At 35.3% G+C, this 27,487-nt stretch overlaps 2 protein-coding genes and 1 long non-coding RNA gene across 3 annotated transcripts; 2 read left to right on the forward strand and 1 right to left on the reverse strand.

Annotated features, from left to right (window-relative positions):
* The first annotated feature begins 989 nt into the window (after positions 1–989).
* LOC110461604 lies at positions 990–1,986 on the forward strand. Its single transcript, XR_002464158.1, has 3 exons — positions 990–1,145; positions 1,329–1,424; positions 1,683–1,986. It is a non-coding gene; the product is annotated as an uncharacterized LOC110461604 (long non-coding RNA).
* A 12,373-nt stretch (positions 1,987–14,359) lies between these two features.
* On the forward strand, positions 14,360–25,150 carry LOC110461623. The gene is made up of 6 exons (XM_021515165.1): positions 14,360–14,550; positions 18,752–18,841; positions 19,616–19,716; positions 22,322–22,492; positions 23,477–23,572; positions 23,816–25,150. The coding sequence occupies exons 2-6, from the start codon at positions 18,779–18,781 to the stop codon at positions 23,943–23,945; spliced, it is 561 nt and encodes a 186-aa protein (XP_021370840.1). The 5' UTR covers positions 14,360–14,550; positions 18,752–18,778; the 3' UTR covers positions 23,946–25,150.
* On the reverse strand, positions 14,980–17,670 carry LOC110461615 (proteoglycan 4-like). The gene is made up of 4 exons (XM_021515157.1): positions 17,649–17,670; positions 16,589–16,764; positions 15,390–15,794; positions 14,980–15,168 (listed from the first exon to the last, which is right to left on the reverse strand). Exons 1-4 carry the CDS (start codon positions 17,668–17,670, stop codon positions 14,980–14,982), a joined length of 792 nt encoding a protein of 263 aa, XP_021370832.1.
* Positions 25,151–27,487: the final 2,337 nt, after the last annotated feature.

Here is a 27,487-nt window from a genome sequence, read left to right on the forward strand (position 1 = left end):
AAATATGACCACTTTACTAAGGTTTGACTATATATTATATTTTTGTTTTTTGCAGGGTGGAGCCCATGCTGCTGTGTCGATAGTGATTTTGGTGATTACGATACTTGTGTTAGTTGGTCAGGAGGCAGGAGACCAGAAGGATGTGGGGTAACCAATTTCTTTCAATCTCCAATTTATGTGATTTGCTCTGTCAAATATTATATCTGGTCATTAGGCACGTTATGAACAGCTGTACGGTGCAATTAATTCATTGTTTAGAAAACTGTATATATTACCGAATTTCAAAGGTGCCAGTTACATATTCATAAGCTTCAGATATTTGACTTTGCAGGTGGATATCTTAGTATAGCCTTAGTGCATCACATGTTTATGTAGGAACCACATCTGCGAACCCGTGCAGGGTGGAGGAAACAGTATGCCTGCTGTACCCCACTGCATGGTTGTAAGAGGCGATTAAAGTGTGGCCCCTCTGAATCGGGTCGGTTTCTTCCTTGCATCTTTTTAGGGAAAATTGAGGAATTCAATAATACACCAGTTTTATTCCATAACGTGTGTATCGTAAAAGGCGACTAATGTACAGCCCTCAACAGAATCGTTTTTGTTTCCTGGTCTTTTACAAAGAGGATATTGAAAAGACTAAAATTAACCTAAAACCAATATTGCCATATTGGGGATTTTTTTCGTTCCCTATCTACTTCTTTCCTATCTACTTTCGGCTCCTGACGATGTCTCCCTAGGCATCTATGCTCATATGACAGTGTCTGACAAGAAGACGTTATCCCAATACAAACAAAACAACAAACAAAACGACATCTGTGCTTGCTCACACATGTGAAAACCGGAGGTATTTAAAAGAGGTAATAGTATGAAAATAAAATTTTAACATGTATTAGTATGCTTATGCATCATACAGCATTATAAATAATCAATTTACGTATACTATACTGATATATAACCGAAAATTAAACTGTCTCCGTAGGACGGATACGCCTGGATATTTCATTCTGCCAAAGACAGGAAGCGGCGCGAGGAAATCAGTTATCGTTGGGTTAACATCAGTGAAGTAATGTCTGTTAATGAGGATTGTAAGGAAGTAAAGGGGATATGTGTTATACAAACCTTGACTACCACGCCTGCTGCAAATCGTAAGTAAATATACGTGTACTTAGTTATACATGTATACATATTTGTAAATCAATACAGTAAGCATCGAAACTATTCTGAACATTTTGTTATAATCTAAATTTGAATTCACGCCACGACATGTCTCTAGTTACTTAACAGTATGACTACATGCATATGTATATAGAGTCTTTTGAATTTTTCAGAAGTCCGAGATTCCTAAATCCTACTAAGGTTACAGACATATATGGAAATGAACAACAATAGGCTCCTGGACAGTATTTCCCGACGGAAACATGCGTGTGAGTATAGTTGAAGCCTGATTGATAATTCTCATATTCTTTAGCAAGCATAGACATTTTAGCAAGCATAATCATATAATTTATGAAGCTTGAAATTGTACTCAAAAATATTTTTTATCCTACACAAATGTTATCTAACTATTTCAACGACTACTTATGTTAACCATTTTATTGCCAGTATCATATTAATGCTCAAGGAAGGTATGGTCACAAATGGTTAATTTTATCAAAATTTGCTTTTTTCTTTGTTTTCTTTAGCGAATTTGGCGACTGCAATATGGGATGTACATGTACGCTGGCAGATAACATGTTCTACAGGAAAACCATCGGAAACGAATGGATATGGTTTCTGCTTGCAGCCTGTTGTAAATGCTTAAATCAACTTTGAGAAGCATTACAGGACATTTGTTTGTAGTGAAAAAAAAGATATATATGTGTACCTTTTTAAATGCTTGAAAATCCGATACATGACAATATAAAAACTAGTCAATAGGGTCAAATGGTTGTCCGATACTAGACTGGCCTATTAATGTCACGTAAGCCTTTCAAGCTAAACATTAACATGACGTATACCATCACTATGATTATCCATAATTGTAACTTTTACCTATATTAATGGACGGTTTAAAACAGTGGTAACAATACTTGTTTTGTAAAAAAGCTGCACTTTGGAGATTATTTATTTTCTACTTTAAACTATTATTGTACATCTTCTGACAAAGGTGGATGCCGAACAGTTGATTTTCCCAATATGCTCAGAAATATACATAATGTGGAAGATTTGCCCCAAAAATTGTATGTAATTTTATTTTTCTCATTTTTATCGTGACCATTGTATTGACTAGTAGTACAGATGCATTGTAGCGTCATTGTTTATTATCTTGAATGTATCCTTGTAAAGTAAGCTTAAAATGGGACGTAGGCGTTCCTCATCTGAATTTGTTGCAACATAGTACACCTATGACGTATGTACGTTGGAAGTTAGCAATATTACAAATGGTCATACACAAGTATACACGTTAGTAGACACAATTAAAATATGTGATATCAAATCACCGTGAAAATAAAGTACATTTCATTACAATTACAAATAGTTATGCACAAAATGTTTACAACACGTAATTTATAAGTAAACACAATTAAACAGATGATATCAATATGAAAATAAATTACGTTATCAAGAGTTAAAAATAGTAACACGCAAAATGTATACAACATGTACATGTAAGTAAACACAATGAAAAGATGTGATATTAATAACATGAATTTTTTTTTATAACTGATTCCAAATAGTTACACACAAAATGTATATAACACGTAAGTAAACACAACTAAAAGATGTGATATCAACATGAAAATAACATTACATTACATAACATTGTACAGTGTACGCAATCGGTCACATCTTACAAAATAGATTCATGTTTCCATTAAATAATCACCGTATCGCGAACAAAATGCAGTACTTTTATGGATTTGATACTTAGTTTTAGTGTGCATGAAGAAATAATAATCCTTCACTTTTCAATAGAAAACTATACCATTCGGACTTGTTACAAAGAAAATGAAATGAGATGAAATAAACAAAACATATACCAAAAGCAGCAACGATGACAGCCCGAGATTCGACCCTGGACTTCGATACTTAATATGATCGATTTAACCAATTGATCTGCTTGATCAGATGATGATCCCTGGCTCAACCCGAGCTCAGTTATATGTAAAACCAAAAACGGGGATGTTACTGTAAGTATAGAAAACTACAGTGGAATTATCTCGTATTATACCTGCAATGAGACAGGGTGTTATACCTGTTGAATTTCGTCAACGCTGATGAAACAAGAGGGCCTGTATCGCTCACCTGGATATTTAAGCAGTCTTATCAAAGTATTCTCGTTAAATATTATACTGAGTTACAAATATTTCAAATGCAAATTTGTATACAAACATTAAATACCTTTCAGTTGTTCAGAAGTTGTTTAAAGCGTTGACACGCATGATGATTGATTCCTGTGACCTTGTAAGTAGGACAGGGTCAGTTTCATTGTATTTTTCAGTTTTTCAGAGGAAGTCGTTTGAAGCGTTTGACATAATCTATTCCTATGACCTTGAAAGTATGTTGAGGTCATTTTTCTTCTCAAACGTTGTCAGGCTCTTTCTCAGGAAGCTAGCAGCCAAATACAGTAAAGCACCGTTGCAATGCCGTCTGTTAAACTGCCAAACCTGCATACCTCCATTAATTCACTCCGAATGGATTTCTTCCAACGTAACTGCACCCGTTTAACGCCAAACCCACATATTGCCATCATATTTCCGAAACAAATGGTTAAAATCACACCATTTTGACCTCGTTTAATATTGCCAATTTGAGCCGAGTACACGTATGTGGTGTATTGTTACACATGACAGCCGACTGACCAGGTAATTAGCTGTATAGTTGTGTACATGTGAAAATGTTGAACGATAGCTAGACGTTTGTTGTCTTTCTACAGGTAAGTTTTTCTGTAAAAAATATGAGACGATATTAATCGAAAACTGTTGGCAAAATAGCGGTTCTATGTATTAGATACTAGAGAACTTGGATGTAGATTTTGTAATTTACTCGAGATTTAGATGTGGAAACAACTCTCACCTTGGGTAAGAATTATCAGTATTGGGTAGCTGTTTAATGGTATGCACATATCAGCCCTGACTGACCCCCAGGGGCTGATGGGTTGGGCCGAAACTGGTCGAATTGACTGAAATTTAAAAACAACATTCTTCTCAAGACCCAGATATGGTAGAATCAAATACACATCATAGATGGAAGGGTCTTAAGGTGCTTTGCCAAAATTGTGAATTTCATGACCCTTTGGTCTCACGTTTCCTCTTGGGAAGGGGGTAAACTTTACCATAGTTTATATAGGGAAATCACATTTTTGACTAAAATTTGCTTAAGTTAGGATTATCAGTATTGGAAAGCAGTTTGATGGTATGCACATATCAGCCCTGACTGACTCTCAGGGGCTGATGGGTGGGCCAAAAAGGGTCGAATTGACTAAAATTTCAAAAATCTTCTACTCAGACCCAGATATGGTAGAATCAAATACTCTTCATAGATGGAAGGGTCTTAAGGTGCTTTACCAAAATTGTGAATTTCATGACAACGGAGTATCACGTTTCCCCCCTTGGGAGGGGTAAACATTACTATAGTTTATATAGGGATATCACATTTTTGACCAACATTTGTTTAATTTCCATTGAAAGTAATTCAAATTGGGTTAGGATTATCAGTATTGGATAGCAGTTCGATGGTATGCACATTTCAGCCCTGACTGACCCCCAGGGGCTAATGGGTCGGGCCAAAACTGGTCAAATTGACTGAAATTTCAAAATCTTCTTCTCAAGACCCAGATATGGTAGAATCAAATACTCTTCAAAGATGAAAGGGTTTTAAGGTGCTCTACCAAAATTGTGAATTTTATGACCCTAGGGTCTCACGTTTACCCCTGGGGCATGGAGGGTGGGGACATTTATTATGGATATTACATGTTGATTACTTGATTGGAATTATAGCCCTGAGTTGACAGTTTGATACTTTGAAAATTTTGAGCCAGCCCTACCCCAAAGGGCTATATGGCGGGGCCCAAAGGAGTCAGTGTGCTAAAACTTGTTTATAATCAGAGGTGCTAGTTTCAAATACATTTCAGTCTTAAATATGTATGCTAGATATTGAATAAGGTGGTTTTGTTGTTTTTTTGTCACTTTGAATAATATTTTTGTTCATGTTTTTAAAACAACAATCAACTCTCTGTATAAATATATCAGAACTCAGGTGACCGTTAAGGCCCATTTGCCTCTTGAATTATAAATCGAAGCGATTGCTTAAGGGATTTTTTTTTTATATTTTTGGAAATATTTGATTTTGCTGTTTCACTGGTACCTGAAATGTGTGAAACAGACTAAAATGTAGTCTGAATTTTGTCGTTTTGCGTTTCAGGCTGCGAATAGGTCTAGGGAAAATACTGTAAACAATTTCTTGATTACATTACTTCAATAATGTACACTTAAGGATTTTGTGTATAATTAAGGATTAACTTGAATATATTTTTTTTGTTATGGAGATATAACACACATCGCCAAGCGGTTTATGATGAGAGTACACTCCTGTTTTTTGTGTTATTGCTCCATAACATAAAATATATTCAAGTCAATCCTTATAATTTAATCTACTATACACAATCCCTGTGGAAATCCACTTCTATTGATACACTCTTTTCTCTCAGTAATTATAACGCCGCTGTATTAGCCAATCAAAAGCGACGTTACAAATGGCGACGTCATTTTTTACGTTATGGGCTGATAACATAAACTTTTAAGCCAATGAAAATGCTTGTTACAAGAAAGATTAAGTTGTTTGCAAATATCATAAAAATTCTGTGCAGCGGTGCTGTCAGTACCCAGTTGCATGAATAGCCATAGACTGACAGACACATTTTCCTGTGAGTTTTACAAATAATGAAGTATATTTTACTTTGTGAAGTTGTTTTGGGGTACAGATGAAATTTAAAATAAAACAGGTGACCTTGTATGTCTGGATCTGTACCTTATGACAAGGTTTAATTAGGTAGTATATATCAAATCATTATTTAGTGCTTCAGATCAGAGTTTGAAGTAAATGGTGAATATATACTAAGAACTTACTGCAGGTTTTGGTTGGTATGATCATGATTGTACATACAACGAAACCTAGCAGCAGTTTTTTGGGTAGTGTATACGAATATGTTGAACTTCAAATTCAAAGCATGGAAAAAACTTCAATTTACATCCCTAGCAGGAGCTTATGGGTAGTGTGGATGCCCAATCACAAATTTGAAACATCAAAATAGTGAACTTTATCTACGTGTACTAATGTCCCTAGCAGTAGCTTTTAAGATGTGTACTTATGTCCAAACACAAATTTTATAAAATAAAAACACCACAACAACACTTAAATTTATCTACGTGTACTAATGTCCCTGCTGTATCCCACTGCATGATGGTAAGAGGCGAGTTATGTGCTCTCCCTACCCCCCTATCCTGCAGAATTGGGACTGTTTCTTCGTTGTCCTCTGTACATGTTAAGAGTACTTAAAAGAAACCAAGGAAATTCTGCATATGTATCGTTAACGGTGACTTATGTAGGGCACCCCGCACCCTACTATCTCTTTGTGGCGGTGTCTCCCTAGGCATCAGTCATCATATGAGTCATTAAATCCTTAACAAACAAATACTCCTTTTCTACATGTACCTATCCATACATGTACATACCCATGGGCCTTTCAACCTTTAATCCCCTAAACATTTGATCATAACGATGGGCTTCCTACAAATGTACCCGTAAACCTCTAGCTGTTGACTACTACGTTTAACCCCTACCTGAAACGCCTTCAATATTGGCCCTGCTACTTCTAGCCCCCTAACCATAGGCCTTTTACTAATATCCCATCCCCCTACATGTTAACACTGACTCATGCCAATGCGCCCTCTAACTCCCTAGTTGTTGTTACTCTTATTTATTAGCCATAGTTGCCCGGTCCATTAGCCCCCTACCTAATAACTTCCTATTTAATGTTCCCTACTAGTTGTAGCCCCCTACATGTAAGTCCCTGTATTTGTTGACCCCTGTAACTATTAGCCCCTAACCTAATAACCACATTCCTGTTCTGTCAGCTCCACAATAGCCTCTGAACCCATTGGCCCTCCTATGTTTTAGCCCCTTGCCCATTAGCTTTCTCACCACTGCTACCCGCAAGCTTTCACACACACAACAATGAGCCTCCTCTTCATTATCCGCTACCTGTTAGCCCATGGGGGGGGGGGGTCAAACTTGGGTGTCTCCCTACAAAAAGCCCGTATGTAACGAATGTAAATAATTAACGGTTGAATACACAAATTAAAACAATAATTCATATATCATTCAATTGTTATATTTGCAAATATTTACTTATCATTTAATTACATTTTTAATATTCATAATCGACTAATGCGTCGATGTGACAAAATCGTATAAAATAATAATAGTATTAAGTTGGCATTATTTTGCACATGAAATTACAGAATGAAATTTATGTGAACTTCTGATTACAAAGGTGCAAAAAAAAACATGTAAACATGTATGTGTAAATCCGGAACCTTACACTCGGTAACAGTTTTCCAGAGAAGATGCCCCGAGTGTCAATAGCCACGCGTGGCTATTGACACTTGGGTGGTAATAGCGACGGCCTTTTTTAATGTTAAAGATACATTCAGCTATGTGTGGGTTACGTTTATCATTTATGTTAACATTTCCAGAATAAATTCCAGCTATATATGTGAAATACCACGGCCAGAAAGTGGTGAGGTGCCCTATATTAGTATTTCAGCTTGGAGTTCAGTTTTTATGAAATCAATAGTTCTGATATAAAGTCACTACAACAATAGTTTGGGGAATTGATGACCCAGACAGTTGTTATACTCGTAGACAAGGCGTTAATGAAAGTATTGTTTCTGCCTATTTAAACTATTTGGCAATACCTCGGCGATATATATATATATGTATTAAGGTTTAATAGCAGGTGTTTCTTGAATCGTCTCACAAACCTCTATAAGGTATTTTTTTGTATTTTTCTTTGGAGAGCCGCTTCAGTTCCAATTGCTGCCGTTACATTTAGAATTAGAACTCCGATTTCGCCTTGTTGTGTTTATGTTGTTAATCGATTTGTTGACACATGTCTCAGACGTAACTGAGGTGAGCACGATAAACTGATTACGTAATGCATAACAACGCTACCTGAGCAGGACATTGTTATACAATGTTGTTTTATATGGCACTAGTGTGTGTAATATATATGTTTTTGTGAAAAACCGAGTTGTTTTGGTACACATCTTAGACGTGTATGGATTTTGATAATGATTGGTTGGGTGATTTTGTGAAAGGTGTAAACGAATGGGTGTACACAAAAGGTGACCCGTATTTAAATACCTTCCGTGTAGTTCTGTATACGTTTATATATATCATCGTTTGAAAAAAGGGAAGGTGGAAATGTAGTAATCACTTGCCCGTGTATGCACGTTCACCTGTTAACAACTGTTGCTAGGCCATATATCCCTTATATTTTCGCACAAAGAAACAAACAAAACAAACACTTATCAAGACAAAAACATTTTCATTGAGGCTCAGCTGATTTCTATCGTTACCACACCTATGGTGACGGTTTGTTTCACACTAAAAGTAGGCTTTATTGATCTATACTTTCCATTCAAATTAACATAACATGGAAATCGCTTCCAGGCCGAAATGTTCTTGTGTATTCGTAACTATTAACCAAACGTCATTTTTTTCTAATTTATGAGTGGAAGTTTGTAACACAAATATCAAGTCTTCGGTACCATTATGTCACGTATATTAAACTTACAGTTTGTGTCCGGGGAACAGTTTTATGTAGGATGCTTTTAAATCAAGGATAGGGTGGGGAAAGGTTGGATGATGATATTGGGAAAGGGGTGTTTGTTTGTTATCGATGTTGCAGTAACATATATTTTTCACTCTGACTACTAAACCAAAAAAAAGACATCATGGAAGTTTACCAAGCAAGCTATTAAAACCACTTGATAGATGATGAAATGAAACACTGTTAGAAAGTTTTGTTTGTAGTTAAAAACACTGAGTAAACAGTTTACATCATTCTGTGGCTGTGTCATCCATTAAGGAATCGTCACTGGTACTATAGATTGAAAGTATGGCTTGTAAACTTCGGGTTGTTAAAAGCAGACGCCTGTAGTTCCTCTTATATGGCATTAAACCAGCCAAAAATGTCTTTTGAAGCCTTTGTCAGGTATGCATCTGTTGAGCTTCAAATATGAACGCTATTAGCTCAAAAGATTAGTAATAACATATAGTAAATTATTTAGATGTGTGAGTCCTTATAACGTTCATATTTACTGTTTTTGGCTACAACAGATTGTTTTTACTTAAACTTGTATTTAATGTAAATAGTGACAATTAAACCAGTTATAAGGCTACGACCAAACTCGGGGATAATCCTCCCAAAGAGTCAACATTCTTACTTCATCTAAGGAGTAGAGTGTGTAATCTAGCAAAACAAGGTATCGGTGACCTACATTTGCTGCACCTTAAAATATCGCAGAAGATTTCACTCCAAACTGTTTTACCAAAGTGCACTATTTTCATACCACCTTTCACCACGTAACTTGTCTTTTTCGTTCATTCATCATTTTACCTTCAAAGGAAGAGAAATGGCCAATATTCATTCCATGCCTCTTCAAATCACCACATCACTTATTATTTTATTGATTATTAAGTTCCAGAGGGGGAACGTTTTTCTACGTAGTTTCATGCCTTTTCAACTCCATTGTTCGGATTTATGCATACTCGTCAATGGATGTTAAAGGACGCATTAATGTTTTCTTAAAACACATCGCAGACAGAGGTAGCGGTGAACTTTATACATTGCTGCATTTATAGGTGTTAATGTAGGTAGTATTAAATCATATAACACTACAGGTATATAACGAAAGCAGAATTTGGACAATAGACACGAAATCTTAGATTTTAAAATATCGTCGTTGGAAACGTGATGATAAAAGACGTCATTATTTTCAGAACACTTGCATCAGTTTTTTTTGCGGTGAATAGAATATTGAATTTGCTTCAATATCATATGAAGTGTTTTGGGTGGGTATGATTCCCTGCATCGGTTCTGACATCTGTTATTACGTTTTCAACAAAACCAGGAAAAGTCGAAATGAGATAACCCACATGCTTTCCAAACGATGAATTGACTCAGATGTTTAAAATAATGACGAGTCATATTTCCCTCCGGATTCAAACAACTCAAGCAAATACATTCCCAAATACGAACTGAAAATTATGTAATTCAAACAATAAACTTCATTTAAAATACTTGCAGAGTACACGTTTATATTGAATGTTTACTGTGACTAGATGGACACCAATGTCATAGTCTATCATATCATAATCCGTTAAAGTCGAATAATCAGAAAAAAAACTATTCATTTTGCATCATCTACCTTGATTAAAGTGTGGATTATTGTAATAACCTGATAAATCTGCATGGATTAAGCCACATATTATGCAGGTATAAATAAGTTATCTTGATTGAATTTCACAATAGACTGATAACGCAAACCTCATATGCAATATAAGCGAACTATTCTTGATCCGTTTTATCACAATCATAGGTGATTGCATACTGCCTACAGAATGCTTATTATCTACTGCCTACCTCCTGGCTCCTATACGTACCTGGACTTCTGAGGCGTCCCGAATTCCTCTTCACCTTAAACTTTGTTTTCATTACTATGAGGGTGAGGAATGTAATGTAATCTGTGACTAAATCATGTAGGAGAAAACCTGGCATATGTTACTGCAAAAGTGGAAATTTTTCGAGGTGTTGAAATGCTTGCGATATATGAACCTGGTTAATTAGCGCGAAAATATCCACATGCGAATATTTATCAATAGATAAAAGATATAAAGAATATATGGATTTCAGAACCATTGCTTACGTGAAAAATTAAAGATTCCTAGCGCGAAACTTTTCAGACGCAAACATTTCCACTTTAACAGTACTATTGACTTTTAGAAAAACACAAAGCACATTTGCTATATTTATAAAAAAAAACCACGTCATTTGTTGATTATGCCTTACTCCTACACAGTGTATATGATAGCAATAGCTATTGATCATGAATGCAAGGCATTATAATTATATTTGATTACACTGGGTGTTTTAAAAATGTCCGACCCTATTGTGTGTCCTACATTGTATATAGCAGTTTTATTGCGTCCTGTTCGGTCATATAACAGTGTGCTGTCTAGACGATCGGCACTGTATACATCCTTGCTGAAAATCAGGTCACTTTGATGACCGTAAAATGTAAATACTAGAAATATGCTTGTAATAAGGATAAGCTAACAGTTATCAAAATAGTAAAATGTCTCTACTATGAGATTAGCAAACAGCTAACAACAAATACAATTTGTCTGTTATATAGAGTCATTTATCAGCTAATACAAGGTAAATTTACAACTATCAAATCAGGGGAATTTGTCTGCTATACCAAATGTTGTAATAGAACGGGTAATTTCTGACACAGGAAAATATACCGCTGCCAAACAATCGTCTGTAATACAGAGCAAGCTAACAGAGCTATCAAACAGGAAATGGGTAAGCTATCAGATATCAATCGAAGGAAATTTGATCGTTATTCAAGGTAAGTTAACAAGAATCAACAAATGAAATGTGTCTGCAATATGGAGTAAGCGATCAGCTATCACGTTAAAAATTGTTTGTTCTTACACGTCTTATACGCCTTTGCCAATTGTATAACTCTAATAATGTTAAAATGCTACTGTTAACTTTTAATTTATAATTATGTACATATATGTAATACTGTTACAGTCTAGAGTGATAGGGGAAGAGTGAGTGTCTCGTAAGTCTAATATAGTAGATTTTGGTGAAGGGTGGGTGACCAGACATATTTTAGAGATTGTAATACTTGTACCTTTTACACGTGACACTATAATAAACTAATTTGAATTGAATTGTGTTTGTGTAATACCAGGTCCAATACCGTTACTGGCTATGATCACAGGGATTAAGTAATTTTGTAAGAAAACACAACCAGAAAAAAGGTAAAGTTAATCACTGAGCCTACAACCTATGTCATTATTAATGCATTATGACATATATCGTTTATTGGTAAAGGAGTGGAAATTAGCATAGTGAATGAAATAAACATATTAAACCTTTGATGGTTTTGTAATTTGTTTGGCTTCTTTTAGATTATTACGTTGTTAATTGCGTCTTAATGGGTTCACGGGTGGTTGGGTGGTGCATTGGATATGAACAAGGCGGCCGGGATTCCATTCCCAGACCTAACGTGAAAAGGTATGGGATGAACTGTCCGACCTCGTGCGTTTTTTCCCGGGTACCCCAGTGTCTTCCCACATTAAGACCAGTCACCAGTAACATCCGGGCCAACAAGAGCTGTATGTAAGCTGAAATAACTTGTTTCATACTTGTTGTGAAATAACTCAAGTTTGCTGTGAAATAATAAATTGAATAGGTTATGTTTGCATGCCGGGACATACAGAAGTCTTCAAAAATTGTTGTTGTGTTCCCTGCTTAGTATTTAGCAATGAAGATAACCGGAACTACTGGTTACCCAGTGTCAGTATAATAAGACCGTTTGGAATACTATGCTTGATGCCTTCGGAATGGTATTTCTGTGACGTATCACTCAGGTTACATAAAATGCTGCATGCATTGTATAGGCTACATCTAAAAATGTAAAAAAAGGTAATGTGAGGTTTTAGATAATNGGTCGCAGTTTATCAATTACCCAATGTACAAAACGTTGTAAGTTGGAACATAATAAAGGTTTTATAGGCAGTTTTTCCTTTGATATACATTTCGGGAAACTTTTGAAATGGACTTGTAACAGTTTGACTTAGCAACAATGATGAGTCATAAAAAGACAAAATAGTCATATGATCACATACGCAGTAAACGTTTATTTTGTTGGTCTTTCTGCACAAGTCAATGCCAGCTATTTTCATACAATAAGTACACTAAATATTTTCAAATGTCTCAAGGGGCCGCGGTGGCCAAGTGTTTTTTTTCTCCGGGAACTCCGGTTTTCCTCCACCATCAAAACACGTCCTTAAATGACCATAGCTGTTAATTGGACGTTAACATACATTTCTATGAACCTTCTAATATGATGACTGTCAGGTATCTATTTGCTATGGATATACTTAACGTCAGGAATGTTGTTTCAACTATGGATTATATTTTTACTATCTCATTAAAACTTGTTAAAACCGTTGATCTGAGTTTTAAGTTAACTCTTTTACTTTTAAAGAAATTGTTAAATAAAGTAAGCAATAACATGTTTATTTTTTTTTAAATGAAGCATTTGCTGACAACCTTTAACTCAACCGTTTGTACCGCAGATTAAACAGCATGCGTTGATAGTATGTATGTTTAGAAATAACATTAAAAAAAAAAAATAAAATTCCGGACCAATGTGGCCACTTAATAATAATTCTATATATATATATATATATTAATGAAAATATACAAAAAAATGTATAAATGTACAAGCGTTTTTAACACTTAAAAAAGAAATGAAGCATCAAGTAAGAAAAGATAATAATTGGAACACGTTGCCCTAGCTTCCACACATGAAGTTAATGAAAACACATGTAGCGAGAAGTCTTTGTTGGACTTAATTTTATTTCAAGGACATGGCATTACTTTACAAAATTCCATGCTGGTCTTTCGTATTACAGTCACCTCCCTTTAATTTCATTTTGGATGAAACTGTAACACCTTTTGGCCGAAACATTCCCGTTGAGCAAATAGAAAGTTGGTTAGAACGACAGTATAACAGTTTGGGGTCCAGAGTTCGAACCCTGTTCCAGCCCCGGTGACACTCACAACACTGTTGTTGATGACATATTATTTATTTCATCTTTATTTATTTTAATGATAGTCCCGCAAGATGTAGTTTTCTTTACAGAAAAGATAATCAAATCTTAAGTCATTATGGTAAAAAAGTTTCAAATGTATAGCTACAGTTTTTGGCAGTGTTATAGGGACCGATGGCAAAGTAAATATTGACAAGGATCTATCAACAGGATGTACCCACACATTGTTATGCGATCACGTGATGTCTCATGATCCGTTTCACATATTATACATCTTTGCTATTGTCCTATGACCTATTTGTTGGAGAACAAAATCAAATCTTTAGTCATTCTAGTAAAAAGGTTTCAAATGCATAACTAAAGTTTTTGGCAGTGTTATAGGGACCCATGGCAAAGTAAATATTGACAAGGATCTATCAACAGGATGTACCCCATTTAGGCATAATAAATGTATTCATGCATGTTCAAGAACATTCCATTGCCGGAATATGAATTGTTTGAAGGTCGTCATGCTTATGGCTACATTAGAGGTATTTAAATGTGGAAACCCTCGTCACTTGTGCAGTCACTTTTTCATCTAGGACACTCGCTGATCGATAACGAGGGCGTTCCCAGAGAAAGAGCTAAACATATCTCTCCGACATATACGTAAGTTATTATATAATTTTGTTTTGATGCTCTGCACTATTTTGTGTTGTTTACATAAATACTCAGGATATAGTGTTTTATTAAATAGTATGGCGTTTTACATATATGTTCATAACCTCATTGTTCTTTAATTATGCACGCAATGGGTATATATTTTATTGTTTAAACTCACTAAAACAACTCGTAGCTTTAAAATATGAAAACAAGGAAGAATAGTTTGTGTTTGTAATGTCATATTGAATTTTCCGTCGAAAAGTTTATTTTAATTGACTTTAAAGATTAAGATTTGTAGGTCACAGCCTGTAATAATATCGTTCAAATTAAGTGGAATAAATGACATTTTACACTCCATGTCAACGTACGTGTTAGATTAACATGATTATAATATAACCTTCTTGTATCACTGAAAAGGTTCATTTAGCAGGAATGTTAGGTATGTTCTTTGTACCAAGACAGTTTCGCTGACATTCTGCCAGCTTGGTCACTGGTGACATTAGTGATGTGGGAGTTACTTCCCCGTACAAAGTGTCTGTTCATAGCAGGCCCTTGTTTTCTTATCTGGATGGCCTTCTTCACTTGTCGCACTCGCTTGTTACTATCTCTGTCCGCGATCTTAGCCTGCTCTCAGTCCATGACATGATTTCTTTATTAACATGGTCCAGCACTCTTATACATTTCTCTTTCGGATGTTTTTCTCTCTGACCTAGTAAAGTTTCTGTTGTTATCAATGGACATGGCTTCGTTTCGATGTTCTTTCAAGCGTGTTCCGAACTTACGTCCAGTTTCCCCTATGTATACCCAATCACAGTTATGACTACCAATCTTGTACACACAATTACAAGTATCGTTGATGGAAAATCTGTCTTTGTTCCTGATGGAGTGGTCTCATTCTGATCAAGATTCGGTGTTTCTTGAATATCCGTTGTATGGTCTCCGATATTCCGTTGACGTATGGTATCACTACGTTGCCACTGGTCTTCGATCTGTCTGGGGTTTTTTTCTACTCTTTTATCGCCGGCTTGTTCTTGATCTTTGGGATATCCACATTTCTTAAGCGCTGTTGTGATGTGCTGCTCCTCCCTGATCTTGTCTTCCGGTTCTGTGACCACATTGTTGCATCGGTCAAGCAGTGTCCTTACTACTTCCAACTTATAGTTTAGGAGGTGGTGGGATGGGAAATGTAGATACTGGTCTGTGCTTGTCGGCGTCCAGTATACTAGTAACTTAATGGATCCATCTGATGTCTTTACAATGAGAGTCTAAGAACGGTATGGAATTGTCTTTCTCCTCCTCGTGGGTGAACTTGATACTGTTGGTGTCGTCCACAGTGTTACATCTGTAAGATGTTGAGTCAAGTCCCGCACACTTCCTTTCTTTATCACCTCCAGCACATCATCCAATTTCTTTTCCAACGTGAAGGGCCACTTTAGAGGACACAGGGCTACCCATGGCTGTACCGAATTTCTGTTGGTAGATCTAAAGGAAAAGTTGGCCATATGATGCAAGGAACATTAAGCAACGCAATCGGTTTTACCGCCATTTTGAAGGGAGATCATGATGTCTTCTTTTTGTTTTGACGTTTTTAATGTTCTTGTTATGTTCTGTTCTTATCGACATAAAACTACGATTTCAAAGTTTCACTAGTCCCGCCAACCGTAACTCTTCACTTGCTTGTGGAATTTGATCAAGCACTGATATTATCTAAGCGCCTTAGAAACTGATTTACACTTGTGCTCCTCATTTTAGAAAAAAATATTGTCCTGTCTTTCACATACACGTATATCCCTGTCAGGAAGAAACTCAATATCCTTGTATTTATAGATAAGTGCAGCGTGTATCTGTTCTATGTGACACTGTTGTTATTGTTGTCGGTGATGGTGGTGGTGTTGTTGGTAGTTGTGGTGTTGGTGGGGATTGTTCTTGTTGTTGGTGTTTGTTATGATATTGTTGTTTACGGTGTTGTTGTTGGTGTTGGTGGTGGTCGTGTTGTTGTTGTCGTTGATGTTGGTGGTGTTGTTGTTGTTGTTGTTGATGTTGCTGGTGATGGTGGTGCTGTTGGTGTTGTTTGTGTTGGCGGAGGTGTTGTTGGTGGTTGTGTTGTTGTTGTTGGTGGTGGTGGTGGTGGTGTTGGCGGTGGTGGTGGCGGTGGTGGTGTTGGCGTTGGTGGTGTTGGTGAGTGTTGTTCTAGTTGCTGTTGTTTGTTATGATCGTGTTCTTTACGGTGATTGTGGTCGTGTTGTTGTTGGTTGTGCTGTTGATGTTGTTTGTGGTTGTCGTGTTATTGTTGTTGTTGTTGTTGTTGTTGATGATGTTGGTGGTTTTGTTGGTGTTGTTTGTGTTGGCGGAGGAGTTGTTGGTGGTTGTTGTTGGTCGTGTTGTTGTTGTTGTTGTTGTTGTTGGTGTTGTTGTTGGTGGTGGTTGTGATCGGGTTGTTGTTGTTGATGCTTTTGTTGTTGGTGGTGGTGGTTGTGTTGTTGTTGTTGGTTGTGATCGGGGGTTATTGTTGTTGATGGTGGTGATGGTGATGTTTGCGGTGATTGTACGATCAAGATTGTAACATTGCCCTGTCAAATCTATTCATAACCTCTTTCCTTTCATGCGGAAAATACATTGTATGCACATACTATAGCTCAAATTATTATAGCGTGAAAGCACAATAGATTAACAGTACAGAATGAATTAAAAAATCCCCTTAAATATGTATAATAAAGAGGAACTGCATATATTTCCTTTACAATTGCTCAAGGTCGATTTCGCATTGTTTTGTCGAAATGATACTTCAGTCTGTTGGTTTTCTGTAAAAGGTGAATTAAATCTCTTTAATTAATTTCCGGTCAAAGTACTGCAAGTTCGGGAAACAAAATCCCTTCGTTCACATAGTTATATTAGTAGAAAAGTGGACTTAAAACCTTTGAAAACTTCACAAATAATATTTTGTTTCATATGATTTGTTGAAAATGTTTCAATATACCTTTAACATTTACTTTCGTGAACATTGTAATGGCTGTGTCTGTTAAGATGCGAAACAGACCTATCCTCTGATGAGTAAGCTTCGTTATTGTATACCATTGAGCAAAACGTAGTGTAACAAAGCTAACCTAGGTCGGCGGGAACAGCCATATGTGGAATGTCGTCCTAGTGTGACCTCCAATATGGCCTCACAAACAGAATTGAACTGAACACCCCCTCAACATTGGGTGTCATAATATCGTAACATTTGCATGACTGTGTTGATTCGATAAAATGATAATTGTTTACATGCTCTTAACAATACACTTTATTGTAAAACGTAAACCACTCCAACATTATTAAATAAAATGCTGACCCCTAACTTGACATTAGAATTATCCGAGCAATTGTTATATCTTGCTTGTATATATGCTTTCTACTGAGATCGATGTTATAGTAATTCATCTAAGTTTGTCCCTGTTACCTTTGTTTACCCCTTACTTGACCTTCGTACGTGATATCTGGAAAACTAACAGAGATATATGCTTGCCAGTTGGACCATTGTTATAGTCATACACCATTTCTACGCGGTACAGGCAGTGCAGTATTTACGAAAAAAGATTATCCGTAACTGATATCAGCTGCTGAAGAACATTGTTCTTATAAAATTCACAGTACATTTGTACAAGTATAGTCGTCAAAGACAAATTGCCAACATTGAAATGGTTTATTGATCTCGACCGTTTTTTACCTGATTTTATGTCCATAACGTCGCTTGTCGACGACAAGACGAATAAAGAGAAGGGGTTAAACCGCATATATATACCTACATTTAAAGGATGTATAAAATACACGTGGGGTTCGAGCATCACTTGGGAAAGGATAGTTACAAAATGTAGCAAGGTTGTCACTGAATTGTGTAGAAGATATGGTCTTAGTGTTTTCATAACAAAATGTATGACAACAGGGTGTGATAGGAAGTTTTGTTTTCATTTTGCGATTATATTCCTTGCCGCTTTCCAGTTCCCGCTTTGAGGAGATAATATATTTTGTGTTTGAACTAGATTCACATGGCGAGTTTTGCCCATAAAGCAGAAGACACTTCCAGAACGCCTGGTCTATTATCATTGTTGGTCTTCAAGGGAGCCTTTGTAAATCTTTCTTTCGTTCATATTTTGTCTTAGTTTTTTAATTAGCTTTCGAATAACTGTTGTGTTGAAAACGCAATACCGTATTAATTGTTTTTACTCAGATTGAGAAACAAATGCAGACTTTTTAAATGAGTAATCAAAGTAATGATGCAGGACGAGCTTGGTGGAGTTCAAGGTCAACCATCTTACGTGTAAGTCATACAACAAAGACAGAACAAAGCTGTGCTATATCCTCTACGATAACACTGACACTGACGCTTAATCATGATTTGCTTTTGTTAGATATAAATATCTTCTTTATTTATTGATCATTTAAAACATCATTAAACAATCTCTTATGATTTCAAAAAACGTATTTAGACTTCTACATACAAATGACTAATGCATTGGAGTAGGGAAACGGTTCATGCATTACTTCAACAATATATAATTGATAAAAGTACGCACTGAACAACTTTGTATCATTTCACATCGTTTTTAAAGAGACAAAATATCTTGCGTTTGGACGATAAATGAAGGAGTGGACGTCAACAATCCAGGATTTAAAGCCAAATTGCCAACATTGCAGATTTATTTTTAAAATTATTAATACAGGAGTAATTATTCTAAAAATACGTGTATGGTTAAAATAGTCAGCAGTAATCTTTTAGTGGTTCTAAATGTTAAAATATATAATGAATTGTGCCAAAATTAAAACAAATATAGTAAATATATTTCACTTCTACATCTGTAGGAGATTATACTATTTATGTAAATGTAACATGTTAAAATATTTTCATAGACATGTGATTAGTAATGGATTAAATGAATGTTGCTCTTTATAAACGTACTAATTACAGTTATAAAGTATTTGCTGTTCTGTAATTTATTTACGCCTTGATTATGCAATCAACATTATGATATTCCGCAGGTGACAACCTAACCAGGTTTGACTATATATCATATTTTTTTATTTTTTTTTGTAGGGTGGAGCCATTGCTATGGCATCGATAGTGCTACTTGCGATAATGTTCACCGTGTTTGTTGGTCTGGAGATAGCAGAACGTGATGACCCTGTCGAGTGCAGGTAACTTCTTACGAATATTATGTAATTAGCCCAGTCAAAAATCATGTTTGGTCAGTATATATGAAATTAAAAGCTGCATGGACATTCGTAATTCAATTTTGGAATACTGTATGTATAACCAAAGTTAACCAGTACTCCTCTTATTTCTGAAAGTCATATAATAAAGGGATTTTACGCACCGCTCCCTCTGTATCAACATTGGTTGGGGCAAGAACTTCGATTTCCAACGTTTTTGCCACTAGCACCACCGATAAGTCCTAGAAGGACGAAACATGTGTATTGTACAGTGTAATTCACCTTTAGGTATACTGTATATAATACCGAATTCTAAATAAGCTATCGCCCGCGTGTGTCTAACGTTAGTCTTACTTGTTAGATTTGTTTCTCTAATTTAAGCATTAAACTGTTTATGTATGGTATTTATGATCTATTTGAATGACACAGCTTTGTAAGCAAACAACATAATTATGATTTGTTTGCTTGCAAAGCTGTATCATTCAAATAGATCATAAATACTATACAAAAACAGGTCAATACTTATATTTACGTTTTCTCTGCCTCTTATGTTCTTTTTTAACTTATAATTTATATCTAAAATTTAAAATGCCCGCCTTATCGACAGTCCACACAATTTCGTTCAATAGTTTGAACAGCGTGTTTGTCGCGTGCTGATTGGCAAACAAAGCAGTACTTTGAAATTTTAACAAACACTTCAATGTTATTCCACAATTCAGTATCAATACAATTGCGTATGATATGTCTATAGGGTGATTTAAGTTGATCGATAGAACTCTGAGCTGAAAGTTAGATTTGAAATTGTTTCGATTTTTCCCCGGAACAAATTTAGCGCATGGATAATTACAGTGAACACCGTAAATCCGACCTTCCCCTCCACGAGGGAGTTATTTTTGGAAGTTAATTCTAACTTTTCTCTTTGCTCATTTTGTGAAGAATCCAGACGTGAATTTATTTGTTGATTTTATGGGAATCTGACTACTGTCTGTAGATTCTATAACACCTCGTTATTTGACATGTCGTCAGAAACTGAGGAAACAGTGGCTGCGAGACGCGTGAAACTGATAGCGTTGAAAGTGAGTGATCTTGCGACGGAGCACAGCTGGGGTTCATTGCAAATGTCTGAAATGTTTATGTGTGCTGACACTCATATCAGTAGGTCTGTAACATATGTGTCAGTAGGTCTATAAAATATTTGTATTTCAAACATTTGTAACGAACCCCTGTCGATCAGTGCAGTGTAACAGACGATATTTTTGAAAAAATGCATGAGCGTTAAAATTGTTTCCATTGCCGGTATTGGTGATTCAACCGATGTGCATTTTGTACGATATTGCAGACCTTAGTCTTGTTTTTGTTGCAATAAAAGTATTTTTTTATTTTGAACATAAATTTACAATGTCATTGTTAAATTTCACAATGCCTAGCGATATTTGAGCAGCCGTCATGGATATTTTAGTTCCGGTCAGTGTTGTATTTATACGCTAAGAATTATGTCTCGTGCTACATGGTAATTAAAGTCCCATCAACGACACAGCTTTCAAAGAGGCTATATAGTGACAATGCCATGCAAATGTAAATATATACACTAATTTACATATATAACACTTTTGCGTATTACTGTTGTCGCAAAAAGTAGCAGCAGGCACATAACAATAGCTTAACTCTACTCGACTCTGTAGTTCTGCGAAATTCTCTTAACGATTTCTTATTATCACAAATTAACCTTATACAATGTATATCTTTCTTGCAAAGGAGTTGTACGTACCGAGAATGAAGAAACGATTCTAAACATTTTTTATAAGCTAATTTTGCATTGGTTTACCTAAATACTGAACGCGTACGAGACAATTATACATGAATGCAAAGCGGTTATATATATATGTGTGTGTAACTATTAATCGGGCTCAGCACAAACTGCATATAAACAAGAGATGATAATATGTGTTTTACTTAGATTCATAAATTAATAATATGTATTTTTATGTATAAAATGATCTTTTTTTTTCTCCCCGGAATTCATTGACATTGAGATGTACGGTGGATTACTATGAAACAATGTACGTGTATACTCTGGTAATGTTTAAGGACCCTGTTCTGTTGCAGATAAAACAATCGACAGTTGTAATGTGGTTTCTTTAAGGGTTGTAACTTCCTATCAACTTCGTTTTCGATATAACTGGCGTACTTGGGCCATTATACTTCCGTGTATTAGGTTGGTAAGAGTGACAGTATAACAATATAATGTCCAGGGTCCTTGTCTGCCTCTCTTGCATTTTTATCACTTATGTAACACACAGAACACCGATGTCGTTTCTTTTTTTCAACTTTTTTTATATTTCATACAAGTCCCGCGATATATATTTACTATTCAGAGATGATTTATTAAAATTAAACTTATGCTGGAAAACAGTTTCCAAAAACGCACAGACGCTCTTTTTTTTTGGTCAGTGATATGGGAGAGGGTGAAGTAATGACAAGTTAAGTTTAAACAGGTATATTGGTAATGCGTATGCATCATACAGTATATACATAATGAATTTATGTAAACTGTACTGATATACAACCCAATATTTAATTGTCTCTGTAGCACAAATCCACATCTTGAGGGATTTTATATTACTGCCGAAGACCAGAAGCTGCGTGAAGAACTCAGTTACCGTTGGATTAACCGAAGTGAAGGCGTGTCTGATGATGATTGTAAGAACCGCACAGGGGATATGTGTTTAACGAGTGTTCACTACAATGGATGTTGCGAATCGTAAGTACATATAAATATATCCAGTTTTCAATAAACCAGTGTGATATCGAATTCTATGAATTTATATCTTTAAAAAGTATTGACCAATCAGATCGACATTTTACATTCGCATCATTCAAAGTCGCAGATTTTCAGTTCAGCTGCAGATGCAGCGACAGCAGAAAAAGTGGTTAATTTGGTACATCTTTGCTACATTCACCAAGGTAATAATTTACCTTTACGATTGATACCATTCATGCAAAGAAATCTGACCATCTAAAAGTAGAAAAAGGTAAAACTGTTTTTTATAGCTCATTCACAATGGTGCGCAGCCTTGTTGTCAAGCGTGACGTCATGAACATATATCGCCAAAGATAAATCTCGCTTACTTTGTTGACGAAGCTGATGACATTGATTTTAAAATATAATGAATTACAAATTTAATGATTTCCCCGTTAAATACCATATATATTTCAGCGAAATGACAGAATACCGATATCGTGCGGGTGCTGCTTTACACTTGTGAATCAATATACGGTATTCAACGAGTAACCATTTAATATTTGCTATATATTACATTACATTTATTTCTTGATCCGGACGTAGACATAAGGAATATAATAAAAAAATAATCTTTTTAATATTTATGTTGGTATGCAACAGGATCTATCACGCATCAAGGAATATGTTTGAACGGAACAGTGTTTACGTTGTACATTATATATTCTTCAACGTAACTGCGTTTTAATGTTGAAGACATGGTTAAAAACAGATGCATTTCAAGCAATACGTTAACCTGGAAAGCAACATTATTCGGGTTGATTTCTTTTAGTAAATTTTGCAGATTTTATACAAAACTCTCTTACCAAATGTTGATATAGCCATTCTCCGGAAACAGGGTCATGCTTTTTATGGTGACCTGACACGACATGATTGGTTCCAAGTAATCCTGACTGTATGGCTATATAAAATAGATAAAAAGAAAGATACTTTTACATTTTTCAGAAAACCGCAATTTGTGGTGGTTGGACATGTTACAGCGTTAAATGGAACACAATACAACTTGGCCCCTGGACAAGTGTATCCGAAAGAAAAATGCACGTAAGTATAATTGAAGCATAATCCATAATCCAAACTATACTAATGACTAAACGTATTTAATACTTTAAATACTTCTCCTAGATATTTTATGACTTTTCAAAGTTTTAGCTGACTAGTATTTCTACGGCTACTTATGCCAATGATTTCACTGCCGACATCAAATTGGTTGATGTTTAAACTATGTTTGTTTACCAATGATTTTTGGGTTTGTTTTCAAAATGTGTTTTCTTTTGCTTTACCTAGACAATTACCACATTGTGGCATGAACTGCAGATGTACGCTGGTAGACAATATGTTCAGAGGATATACCGACAACAAGCACACGAAATGGGTATTGTTCCTTCTTCCATCATGTTGTAAATGTATGAATTAGTGATATACCCGTAAGCATTACGGACAAACATCCTTTTTGTAGTGAATCAAAAAACGGATAGCATACAAACAGTATGAAAATACTTCTTTCCTTATACTACGATTGGAAAGCCAATCTTTTACCTTCTGTAAGCTTAACAGTAGGCCCAATGGTTTCTTTGTTAGATTTTGGTGTGGTTTTATTTACGTAACATAAGACCTAAAGTTTTACCTTGACATGAATCAATTCATAGCGTAAACATTAAGAGTTCACAAGATCTTACTGATCACTGCTATGTGTATAGTTGTTTCGCTAAAAGACATGCTTTTTTGAGTGAACATGTTTATATGATAGCAAAACATGGATAAATATATTAACACCCTATTAGTTATTGTGGATTTTTATAATCACTGCTATGTGTATAGTTGTTTCACTAAAAGACATGCTTTTTGACTGAACATGTTTATGTGATAGCAAAACATGGAGTAATATATTAACACCCTATTAGTTAATCGTGGAATTCTTTTAAAAAAAAACCAACATCATTCAGAAGTGTCAACAAAAACACAATTAAAACTATAAACAAACATGATGAAAAGCAAATACGTTTCACATACTAAATTGGCTGGAACATATGCAAGGGACATGTTGACGTCTTATTTAAAAAAAAAACACTATGTTAAATAGTGAGAGATTGTTGTCATGGCTTTTGCATTAATACTAGAAGAAATAAACGTGAACACAAAAACGCCATTTATCGTATCATCATTTGAAAATAACTTTTATGCAGAGCTACATTCATGAGTATTGCTTATACTGTTGTGTAAAACTAGTTTTATGTGTCCATTTGTGAATTGATATGATACTTTCGTAGACAATCGTACATGTATGTAAGCTATATATTGTATTGTGACTCTGGTTTAGCTTCATTAATGACGATACATATGAAATGTTTGAAAAGTATTGTAAATTCGCTGCTGGTGGAATATTGTTTTATACTAGAAATGTAATACAAAAATCATAATAAAGAAAACTATTACGACATTCTGTAAATAATATTTGAAGTTGTTTGTTCATTAGTGTGTTTATTGATAATAAGTAATTGTTATACCGTACATATTGTCTCCCCAAATTGATTAATTTCATACTGTGTAAGAGTTAAACATATTAAAAGTCACAGCATCTCTGTGGATTGTACATATGGAATGAAATGTGAATAAAAATAGATTTGTTATCGTCTTTGTGACCTTTTTTTCATCAAATTCAACCAAGAATTATAAATAGCATACAGAACTTTATGACGGATCTGGTTTGTTGATACACGGTAAACATGCTTATTTTAACGCACTTTGATTTTAGCGTATTATTGAATGTAAATAGCTTGATGAACTCATATATACAGCAACTTTAAGTAGTCATACTTTAGTGAATGTCAATGTGCTAAATTACAATTTTCGCTAAAATATGTACGTTTACCTTGTTATATAGTAGTAATAATAATAATATACAACATTTGATATAGCACCCTATCTAGCTAACAAAAGCCACTCTAAAGCGCTTTACAGTACATAGAAATACAATTTTATACAGTCAATACAATTAGCATATATATTAATCAATACAATATTGAGGAATTCGCAGGAGCTGCCTTATCAGGCGCCAACTACTAGTCCTATACCACCTGGCTAATATCTCCCTATGTGTGTATGCCTGCGTGGGTGCTGGAGATGTATTTTGTTCTGTTTGTAGTGGGACCGTGCTTCTAATGGTATCATTTATAGTCCCACCTCACTTGAATGCTACAGCACAGATACCGCAACACCCACCCCAGACCATTTTATACTCCACCTGGGTTGTTGGAGTTGTGTGGGCAGGAGAAAAACACTTTCTCTAATATTCCATGCGTACGGCGACTTCGGGGATCGAACCCCGGCCGCCTGCTTGGAAGGCCGGAGTGTTAACCACTCGACCAATCCGCCCATAAATAGTGATATATTTAATATCTTTTTTCATGTACTAAACGTGTATCTTACTGATTTACAGTGATGTTAAACATGTCACTATTTATTCAATACTGCGACGAACCCGGTTGTTATATAATCATATAAGTGATTCTTACTGAAAACGATGACTGGTTTATCCATGCGAAGTGGATAAATACCGATGAGAGGCGAAGGGATGTCATTAAAGCTGACATGTCTTGATTGACCATTGATGATGAAGATAGTCAGTGATTTATCAGCTTTAACCTGAAAAAAATCAAATAAACCTTATCCTTGCATGATCTTAACATATGATTTTGTTATATAAGAGTTATCTCCCTTTAGTGGTGTCATTAAGAGTTCTCGATCTCGACTTTCATCAACTGGATTAGCTGACTGGTTTTGTAGATAGGCATGCCGCTGTGGACATCGACTTGAAAATGCTTGTCACTATTTCCTGGAGCGTCATCGCTATATATATATGAGATATAATATTTTTCGTCATTTAATATGCCAATAAACTTATACTTTTTACTCAATGGAAATGAGAACGTCTCGGTTGAATCAAACACAAAAACTTTTTTAGACATAGACAAAACTTCATGACGTCCGGTAGAAAGTTGAAAAGGTTTCATAATATAGAAGTTAATACTTACCATTTCCTTGTAAAGCTATGTCGTTGATGTGATTTACATAACTGTTAGTTCGTGTATTTGTATTCGATGAAAAGGCGTTCATAAGTTGATATAACTTGGCCTTATTCTCTGCATAAACATTTAGGCAATAGATATGTTTAAACTAAGCTTATTAGATCTCCAGAAATCAGTAAAATCACTATAAGAACAAACTTCATTATCTCTTTAATTTTAACACAATAAAGCTTAGCACTCCCTCATTCTCTTATATTTGATTAGAGATATATGATAATATCTAACAACTATCAATTTTACAAATGTGCTTGCTAATACACAGCCCTAGATATGGACTATATATTTTCCGTAGCACTAATTTGTGATTACCCTACAGAGGAAATATAACAATGAAGTGCAGGCTTGACTATTAGACGGCTAATTAATTACCTTTAATTGAGTACTTGTTTACTTGACGCCTATACAGTTCGTCATATAATCTTCGAATGATATGTAAAAGTAAAACAGACCAGAAAACTATATAAGAAACATGTAAACGCCATAGGCGGAAAAGTAAAACTGTTCAATTAAGCCATAAGATCATTTATTACTTAATCATTGAATATCATTTTATTTCATTTTTCTGAATTCGTCATGAGTGCGAGGCAGGCGTGAACACACCTTCTAAATCCAGAGAGGGACTTGGCTCTCTACATCACAAATCTAGTCACTGTATGCAACACCTTGTAATCGAAACGAGTTAAATAGAACAGCATTCCTGTAATCACAGAGTCATTATTTGATTAAAAATGAATTAGCAGATTAAAGCCAAAACATTTATGCTTAACAGTGAATAATATCACAATAATTTTACAATAATATGATTTGACTTAAGATGAAACTGAACAGCGCGGCAAAGTAACAGATCGCGGACCGGCTTTGATCTTCGATT

The sequence above is a fragment of the Mizuhopecten yessoensis genome, unplaced genomic scaffold (assembly GCF_002113885.1).
Source record: "Mizuhopecten yessoensis strain PY_sf001 unplaced genomic scaffold, ASM211388v2 scaffold10641, whole genome shotgun sequence".
NCBI lineage: Eukaryota > Metazoa > Mollusca > Bivalvia > Pectinida > Pectinidae > Mizuhopecten > Mizuhopecten yessoensis.